Source organism: Amphiprion ocellaris, chromosome 10 (genome assembly GCF_022539595.1).
Source record: "Amphiprion ocellaris isolate individual 3 ecotype Okinawa chromosome 10, ASM2253959v1, whole genome shotgun sequence".
Taxonomy (NCBI): Eukaryota; Metazoa; Chordata; class Actinopteri; family Pomacentridae; genus Amphiprion; species Amphiprion ocellaris.
In genome coordinates this window covers 34,525,636-34,535,832 of record NC_072775.1, presented here as the reverse complement: position 1 = coordinate 34,535,832, position 10,197 = coordinate 34,525,636, and the positions used below count along the sequence as shown (strand labels likewise).

At 36.5% G+C, this 10,197-nt stretch overlaps 1 protein-coding gene across 1 annotated transcript in view; it reads right to left on the bottom strand.

The window, feature by feature from the left end:
- Positions 1–2,969: 2,969 nt before the first annotated feature.
- Positions 2,970–10,197, bottom strand: part of tmeff1a (transmembrane protein with EGF-like and two follistatin-like domains 1a) — a 77,564-nt gene continuing 70,336 nt past the window's right edge. The window contains exons 8-10 of the mRNA XM_055014477.1: positions 8,863–8,986; positions 7,273–7,434; positions 2,970–5,941 (exon numbers count right to left, since the gene is read on the bottom strand). Of these exons, the coding sequence (XP_054870452.1) occupies positions 5,857–5,941; positions 7,273–7,434; positions 8,863–8,986 (371 nt within the window). The 3' untranslated portion in view covers positions 2,970–5,856. The remainder of the gene's footprint in view (positions 5,942–7,272; positions 7,435–8,862; positions 8,987–10,197) is intronic.

Genomic DNA, 10,197 nt, shown 5'->3' with positions numbered 1-10,197 from the left:
CATGAAAATAGTCTAAAATGACTGGAAAATGATCCAAAATCAGTCAGAATTTCTCTCAAATGATTAAAAATGATCCAGAATGAGTGAAAAATTGCAGAACTTTCTTCTCTTCAAAAAAAATTACACAAGGAACTTTCCTGTCTTTAAAATAGTTTAAAGTATTTTCTTCGGTATGAAACGTCTTCTGCTTGGCTTAATAAGTGTAAAATGGTTCATTGTACATGTTTGCTAACCCATCCTGAACAGAAGAGGAGTTCATTTATCAACATCACTCCATGAAAAGAAAAGAATTCGAAATGTAAAATAAAAATTTTAAAAAAACTATAGTGTTTTATATGTATTTCTCTTCAGCGCACATTAAGAAAAGTAGCAATTTTGAAAAAAGGTTGAATTATCCTCATTGAACTGTGATCTCTGAGAGGTAAAGAACACATTAAACTAAATATTGATGGAAATGGTTATTAGTGGAGTTAATAATGAGATATGAACACTGTTTGTTGGGATTTTTTGGTTTCTGACATTTTTGGATATTTAACTCTCGTGTCGTCCTGCGGGTCAAAATTGACCCGTTTCAAAGTTTGAAAATGTGGGAAAAAAATTCACAGTGAAACTTCTGATGTCCACATTTTCAACATTTTTGGGAAATCTTTGAACATTTTTTAGTGGAAAAACAGAAATGTTAAAAATGTTTCTCAAGAACATTCACATAAAAATCAACCAAATCCAGCGAAATTTGCTGGATTTTGGTTGATTTTTATGTGAATGTTCTTAAAGAAAACATTAGAAGTTTCACTGATATATATGGAATCATTTTAGATATTTTTAGGATTTTTTTGGAAGATTTTTACTCATTTTTTGAAAATATTAACAAGAATTTTCCTGCCAAATTTGGGGGATTTTTTCCCCCTAAAACTTTTAAGGAATTATTGCAATTTTCTTCCTGAAGGTTTAGCAATTTTTTAGAAATTTGGGGAATTTTTTTGCTGAATTTTTGGACAAGGAAACAATACATTTCAATGCCCGTAAATGAGGACAACAGGAGGGTTAAAGATCACTGCTGTCCTGAGAAATGAACCCAACAGGGGGGTTTTTGGTGACGAAAGCAGCTTTCATGTGTAGTTTTTCTGCTCTTCCATCCAGATAACACCAGAGTAGAGTGGACATCGTTTAGTTTAGTAGTCTCTGAAATCAGGAAACCCTCCCCATCGTCAGCCACTCTCAGGGTGTTTCTGATGAATGAATGTTGGATCTTCTGCGTTCTTTTCTAACTGACTGACTGCTGAACATGTTGGACTGAAGCCGGCAGCTGCAGCTCTCCCTGAATACCCCCCTCCACCCTCCATCCACCACCTCTGGCCTGAAACTCTATATTTACCCCGGGGCAGCGAGCATGGAGCCCCGCCCACTGCAGAAATGTGGTTGGTTTATTTTCACTCGGAGAGGCGGTGACCTCTGCTCCGGCTTCTGCAGATGAGCACTTTCCTAATTAGACGGTTAATGATGGCAGGGGAGGGGGTGGGACTGATAATGAGGGCTGAAGGCCACGTTCAACCTCATCTGTCCGTTTTTAAACCGTCGACTCCCACAGCGTCTCTAACGGGGCTGATTTCGCTGTTATTTCATGCTGGAATACCTGTAGGTGCAGCTGATGTTGATGTGTCCGTTAGCTTTAGCTGCTCTATCCTGGAGTCGTTCCCAGCTGGGTGAAGGTCTGGATGGATCACCGGTCCGTCACTCAGCTACGGCCGATCTGGAATCACTAATTAACCTTTGGTGCATGTTGGAGGAAACCGAAGCAAACGTACGAACTCATCAGACCTGCAGGTCTGACCCTCATCCTGCTGTGAGGCGAAACACCGAACAGTTCGATGCATTAAAACAACAAGATGACAGAGTTCAGGTAAAGACTGAAGACTGTCCAGAGTTTAGTGGGTCAGCTGGTATGTTCAGCCCAAAGTCAGGGTTTTTAGTAAGGTGGCTGTTTGAACCTGGCTAGATCTCCACGGTAACTGATGCTGTGGAGCTAGATCTCCATGGTAACTGATGCTGTGGAGCTAGATCTCCATGGTAACTGATGCTGTGGAGCTACATCTCCATGGTAACTGACGCTGTGGAATTAGATCTCCACGGTAACTGACGCTGTGGAGCTAGATCTCCATGGTAACTGATGCTGTGGAGCTAGATCTCCACGGTAACTGATGCTGTGGAGCTATATCTCCATGGTAACTGACGCTGTGGAGCTCGATCTCCATGGTAACTGAACTAACATTCCACTGTAACGCTGTGTTTGGGTTGTGGGTTAGACCACTCTGACACTAAAATCTAGACCATAAAATATTACAGAAATTAAATAAAACTCAGTCTGGATTATCTGTGTGTTAGATCACTCTATTTCTAACCCACTCAGTTGTCACCACCAATGATTTCCTTTTATTATCTCACACTGATGGACTTTAAAGTTTTGTATTGTTTTATGAAGTACATTTACTGCTCTGTGCCTGGTCTTTTTAGATGCTAATTAGCTGCTTGCTAACTCCGGCACAATTACTTTTGTGTGCCGTCCTTGCAAAATAAACAAATAAGCAAATGAATGAAAGAAACCAGCCGATCCAACGGAAGTAGTCATATGAGGCATTTTCATCTGATTAGACTATTATTGTGGTTATTACTGGAATATTGAGGTAAATATAAACACAGCTGCTGTCACCATCAGGCTGTTAGTGTTTAATGTGGAATTAGGACACCATGTCTCTGCAGAGCAAAAACAAAACTGTCTTCTGTCTCCTGTGACTGATGACGGAGGTCGTCTCAATAATTTGTGTATCTGCAGTGGAATCACACACAGACACAGGATTTCTATTAAAAAACATCATTAATTCATCAGCAGAAGTGGAATATGCTGTAAAACGAGAACAGAGGAGGCTCACGGAGGAAATAAAAAGGAACGTTTCAGTCAAATGACACAGCAGTACATTAAAAAAACATTTTTTTTAATTTTGTCCGAGACCAAAAGTAGCCTCTCAGCGTCTACATGCAGAATATTAACATGTCAAACACATTCTAGTCACATTTAGAGAAGTCACGGCTGCGATGGTCGACAAGTAGAAACACGTCGCTGGGGTTTGGGTGAAGGTTCAACTACGACCTGCAAATGTCCAGACTAAAGACGAACAGAAAATCAAAGTTAAAAACATACGGAGACGACAAACCTCCCTGAACTGGCAGTTTGGACCTCAGCTCGGCCTCGAAGGTTTCACAAATCTGGTGTCATTTGCTGGTCGTTCCTCCCTAACCTCACCCTTCACTGCACAACTATTAGTCATTAATCAGTAATTAAACCGAATTACAGGAACTTCCTCTGAAGGTTGAGTTATTTTAGTTCCCTTCTACCTCTGTTAGCAGCCTAGCATGCTAGCTAACATGGATAATGTTAGCTCAACAGCTCCTAGCAGCACAATTAGTTTATAATCACATCAAAATAGTTTTATCTGCGAATTTGTTCGCGTGGGACGTGTGGCTGGAGCTAAAATGTTACAAATTTGGACAAGTGAAAACAGCAGCTAGCTCGAAGCTAGCTGGCTAATTGTTGAATAAGTTAACAGCGTACTGAAGAGTTTTACACAAATTTAGGCTTTAGGACGCCTCCACATATATCTGTACCGTGTATTCGAGTACATGGGTCGGGTTTCTTTGATTCATTTGCTGTAAAATCATTTCAACTTTTCAGCAGCGAATGTGAAAAACCCAAACAGAGTCCAGTTTCAGAGCGGCGAAGTTAAATTTTGGTTAAGAAAACAACAATTTTTGTTCAACCTTTGTTACAATTTGCTGTGAAACTGTGAGATTCTGATATAAAATGCACAAAACTACACAATTTATCTTTGTGAATATAATGACCAAAACTGAAACATATGCATTCATGTTTAAAAAATAAAAATATAAATTCAGAAGCCTTGTTTCATAATTAAGACAAAGTATTGTGGTTGAATGTGGACTGCAGTCTGATTATTAGTTGTGGCTATCTGTGGAACGAACATTAAAAGTTTTATGATCAATATGTGCAAGAATATGACCCAGAATTTGGAGTAAAAATATTCAGAAACAAAAACAAAATGAGCGTCCAAGACTTTGTGGATGTGGAAACCAAGAATTGGCCTTAAGACTTCCAAACACTGATATGTGAAAAGACTGAAATGTCTGAAATGGGTTTCCAGGTAACTGTAAATCTGAATTACCTTAGCTTGCTAATTAGCTAGCATTTAGATTTGGGGCCACCAGGCTCTGTATTGTATCCAGAAGGGGGCACTGTTGCCTACAAACTAGTTAACAAAACAAAACTAGTTGAAGACGAAACAAACAAGAACAGTTTTTAACGGTTTTTAAAACAGAAAATTGGAATGATGTCTTAAGGAATTCTTATTTTAGAAAGTTGTACATATTCTTTCATGTCGGCTGGTATCAGTCGTGTTTTATGATGTCCGGAGATGAAGACAACAAAAGAAGTTTTCTAAGTCAAAACCTTTTCAGAAAACATGTCTCCATTTCCCATGAAGTGCATTAAACTCAAAAACCAACCAGAGCAACAGTTTTTCTGGGGAAATTGTGGTACTTTTTTTTGATATTTCACGTTTTCTAAGGACTTTTTCTTATGTATCTGTGCCAAAAATGTTATGGAGAGACGTCTAGTATCTGTAAGACCTTATATCTAATCTTCATACTAGAAGGAAAAGGGGTTGGGGTTGTGTTTTAAATGCACTATATTAGATTACTGTTGGTTTTCTGAGTGCCGAAAACTCAAATGCAAAACAAACCAAAAAAGACTAAATTATTCTCTCACATTCAAAGAAAAGTCCTTGATCACAGCCGTCATCAGCAACCAAGACTTCTTCCAATTTAAAAAACGTCACGGAGAGTTGATTTGCAGTCCTTCCAAACCCCCAAACAGCCGACTTGAGATTTACAAACGAAGATGCTGAAACATTCCTGCCTCTAAGTCTTACAATCGACACTAATCTGCTCCCGGTCGAAGCGCTAGTGGCTCCACTCCAGAGTTAAAGCCTGCAGACTGCTTTCCAAAGCCTTATACATTCCTTTTTTAAACACTGAATAACACCTTCCCCCCCTCAGAGTCCTCGGTTCGTCCGTCCGAGGAGGCGTCGACGGCCTTTCCTTTTAAAAAGTTTAAACTACAACCACAGTACACAGTTTTCACAAGTCATGCGAATATACAGGAACTAGAATTCAGAACGGAAGTTAAACATAAAGACCTCGAGTAAAAACTACCCTCAAGAAAAGAATAATAAATTATTAGCTCGTTTTAAACCACAGTGAAGTCTTTACATGGAATTTCATAGCAAAGGATCAACGACTGGCTGGCCCCGACGCTCCTCCGACACAACATTTAAAACAAACTGCATTTGGTGATCAGCTGCACATTAGTAGTTAAAAAAAACATAAAAACAAAAACAACAGCGGGAGGCAAATAAATGTCAATAAATACACATTCCACGGGGGCCGATGTTACTCTGTTAGCCAGTTTAGCAAAACCTCTAAGGAAGCAGTTAAAAGGAATTAAGACGGCAGACGTGGTTCTGTTGATTCGGCTCCTTGTACTTTGCAATTGGAAAAAAAATAATTAAAAATAATCGCGCAAAATAAATGCGCAGAAATTCCATCCGAAACGAAAAACAAAGGAGGGAAAATAAGGCCCCTTAAATAAATATTCTTCTTTTTAAATGGTTTTCCCAGGAGACAAAAGAAAGGAAATTATTACCACACCTAGGGTTAAAAAAAATGGTATTTCCCCACGCCGTAAGAAAAAACTTATCAAAAAGCAACCAGCAGCCAATGCGGCGGCTATACCATCCGGGAGTTAGTGTCCGAGGAAAAGTGTCCGAGGTTCTGTTTTTGTCGGCGGCCTCTGTTGTTTTTGGGACATTTCCTGAAGAGAAACACAGCGAGAGAAACCTGCCGTTAGTGAATTCATTAAACTATCAATACAGCAGTGGGAATATAAACAGAAACTTAACAGATATTCATGTTTCTAATCTAAGAACAAAGAAACAAAAAGGTGCATCACAGACTAGAGGATATTATTGAGATTACTGTGATCAGATGGAAGCAGAACAGACGGTGGTGCAACAACTTGTTTTAGCCTGAATAATACTTTACAAGGAGAAAAAAACTGCATAAAAAGGAGGCTGGATGACAAAACCTTTGAAGAAATGTCAAATGTCAAGAAGCTTCAAGTCATTTTTTTCCCATTTTGGTCCAAGTTTGAGTAATTCTTGCAAATTTCTAAATAATTTTGGGCCATTTTTAAGTGTTTTTGAAAATTATTGAGTCATATTTGACCATTGTTGCATCACTGGACATGTTTTAAATCATTTTTGACAGGTTTTGGAGTCATTTTTGACATTTTGTTTGACGTCTTGGACAAATTTTCTGTAATTTCTGTCACATTTTGAGCCATTTACAAAAATTTTGTGTAATTTTGGACAATTTTAGCATCACTTTGGCCATTTTTCAAATTATATGAGACATTTTTGGAGGTGAGATTTTAACCATCAGTTTTAATACCTGTATGCTAGCTAACGTTAGCATCAGTTCCTGGAGCTACCCCGAACATTAGCGTGATGATTGGAATTATTTTGGATTTAATCTGTAAATATCCAACATGTTTTATATTTTCTGCATCTGAACATCGGTTCGTACCAACATCCCAAACCAGAATTCTCCTCCGATTGGTGATTAAGGTGAAATGTGGTGAATCCTTCATAAACTCCTGTAGTCCAGTTTTACAAAATCAAACTTGTTTGCAGCAGATTTGCAGCAAAGACATTAGTTTGCTAAAAAAAATTGTCAAAAAATAGTTTGCCATGTTGGCTATTAGCGTCAAAACGTTCTGCTATTAATAGATTAGCATGACTAGCTAACATGTTCACTAGTGATTTGCTAACAGTAGTTAGCATAGTCAGGTATATTTGTATAAAACAATATTGTAAGGTATTAACTTTAATATTTAGTCAGGTAATTGTATAAAACATAATATTGTAGGGTATTAACTTTAATATTTAATCAGGTACCTTTATGTAAAACATGATATTGTAGGGTCTTAACTATTTAAATTACTCAGGTAAACTGGTATAAAATATGATATTGTAGGGCCTTAACTTTAATATTTTAGTCAAATATATTTTAAATATCTTCTTATCTTAAATCTTAAACACTTTGGTAATGAAAATGTGTACTTTCTAGTGGCTAATTCCTCACCTTGTGATGCACATCACCACGGCGACGATGATGGCGATCTGCACGGCGCCGATGATGGCGGCGATGAGGACGTAGTGCAGCTTCTGACCGCTGGGAACCACGTAGAGGATGTTGAAGTCCTGCGGCTCGTCGCACTGAGAACCTTTGTATCCGGCATCGCATCTGAAATACGAGAAACGATTCAACAGGACGTCTAGAAAACCTTAAAATCTACTGAAATATGAAGAACAATTCAACAGGACGTCTACAAAAACCTAACATCTACTGAAATATGAAGAACGATTCAACAGGACGTCTAGAAAACCTAAAATCTACTGAAATACGAAGAACGATTCAACAGTACGTCTAGAAAACCTAAAATCTACTGAAACACGAAGAACGATTCAACAGGACGTCTAGAAAACCTTAAAATCTACTGAAATATGAAGAACGATTCAACAGGACGTCTAGAAAACCTAAAAATCTATTGAAATATGAGAAATGATTCAACAGGACGTCTAGAAAACCTAAAAATCTACTGAAATATGAAGAACGATTCAACAGGACGTCTAGAAAACCTAAAATCTACTGAAATATGAGAAACGATTCAACAGGACGTCTAGAAAACCTTAAAATCTACTGAAATACGAAGAACGATTCAACAGGACGTCTAGAAAACCTAAAATCTACTGAAATATGAAGAACGATTCAACAGGACGTCTAGAAAACCTAAAAATCTATTGAAATATGAGAAATGATTCAACAGGACGTCTAGAAAACCTAAAAATCTACTGAAATATGAAGAACGATTCAACAGGACGTCTAGAAAACCTAAAATCTACTGAAATATGAGAAACGATTCAACAGGACGTCTAGAAAACCTAAAATAAATTTGCATCACTTTAGACAGGTTTTAAACCATTTTCAACGAGTTTTTGAGTCATTTTGGACTTCTTTTTTTTAAAATCATGGTCAAGTTTTAAGTCATTTTGAGGAGTTTTGTGTCACTTCAGACAAGATGAATTATTTTTAGAGACGTTTCTTTTTCATGTTGAGTAATTCTGGCATTTTCAAAAATAATTTTTTGGCAAATTTGAAGTGTTTTTGACAGATTTTTATTCATATTCAATTATTTTTGCTCACTTTAGTCATTTTCTTTGTTGTCTTGGCCAAATTTTCTGTCATTTCTGAGGGATTCTGAGCCATTTTGAATAATTTCATGTCATTTTGGACAATTTTTACGTCATTTTAAACAAGTTGTGAGGCATTTTAGACAATTTTTGACTCACTTTGGATGTGCTTTTGACATCTTTGACAAGCTTCAAGTCATTTTTTCCCCATTTTGGACCAATTTTGAGTAATTCTAGCAAATTCCTATTCAATTTTGAGCAGCTTTTAAGGTTTTTTGACAAATTTTGAGTCATATTAGATCATTTTTGCTCACTTTAGTCATTTTAGACATTTTCTTTGATGTCTTGGACAGATTTTCTGTCATTTTGGACAAATTTTGCATCACTTTGACAAGGTTTTAATGTATTTTAGACATTAAGGGTTGTGTATCCGTCTTCCTCTGAGTGTGTAATTGCAGTAAAACTAGAACAGTCCACTGACCTGCAGGTCGCCATGTTGTATTTGATCTCACATTTTCCGTGAACACAGAATCCTGCGTAACTGTCGGCGCAGGGGATCGGCATGCCGGCGTAGAATCCGTCTCCGTGGTCCAGACCGGTGGTTTCTGGAAATAATACATAAAATATACGACGACCATTAACTCTGGAGGGTTTAAAACAATATTAACATCTTTATGTCTGTTCTGGAGCTAAATCAGGATTCAGTAAATATGCAGGAAAATCATTCAGCTGTAGTTTTAATTCAAATGTAATAAACACAGTATTAATACATTTAAACGTATATTTAATGTGGAACACTGTATAGTCCACCTTCTAATGCAGTGATCTTCTCTGGCATTTATTTGATAAAAAACTTATTCTACTGATATTTACAAATGACAAATCATTTATACCATGTTGACTCATTTTAGACAAGTTTTCAGTCCTTTCTCACACATTTTGAACCATTTTGAAATAAACGGCGTCATTTTAAACCTTTTTTTACATCACTTTGACCACGTTTTGGTCGATTTTAGACAAATTTTGACTCATTTTAAATATATCTGATGTATTTTTAATGGGTTTTGAGACTATCTGGTAATTTTTTGCCTCACTTTGCACAAATTAAAATTGATTTCAGACCAATTTTAAGTTATTATGGCAATTTTTTCAATATTTTTGGACATTTTTTAAGTCCTTAATGACAAGTTTTGGACACTGGACAGGATCTGATTAATTTTAGACCAGTTGTCAGTCATTTTAGACAAATTTGGACTCATTTTGGACACGTTTGAAGTATTTTGATAGAAGTTTAAGATATTTTGGCAAATTTTTCATAATTTTTCACAAGTTTCAATTAATTTCAGACCAATTTTAAGTAATTCTGGCAAATTTTAAAATATTTTTGGAAAACTTTTAAGTCCTTTTGACAATTTTTGGACAATTTATGTGTCACTTTGGACAGGTTTTGTGTAATTTCTGTCAGATTTTGAGTAATTTTTTAGTATTTTGCATCATTCTGACCAAGTTTTGTTTTATTTTTGACTAATTCTGACTAATTTTGGAAATGTCTGAAGTATTCTGAATGAATCTGAAGACATTTCGGCTAATTTTTGCATGGCTTTGCACAAGTTTAAGTTAATTTTAAACCAATTTTAAGTCATTCTGAAAAATTCTAAATATTTTTATATAAATTTTAAGTCCTTTTGACAATTTTGGACATGATTTGAGTAATTTTAGGCAGGTTCTTGAGTGATTTTGTGGAGCTTTCATCACCTTGGATGATTTTTTGAGTCCTTTATGACATTGTCATATGTCATTTTGGACATTTTTATAT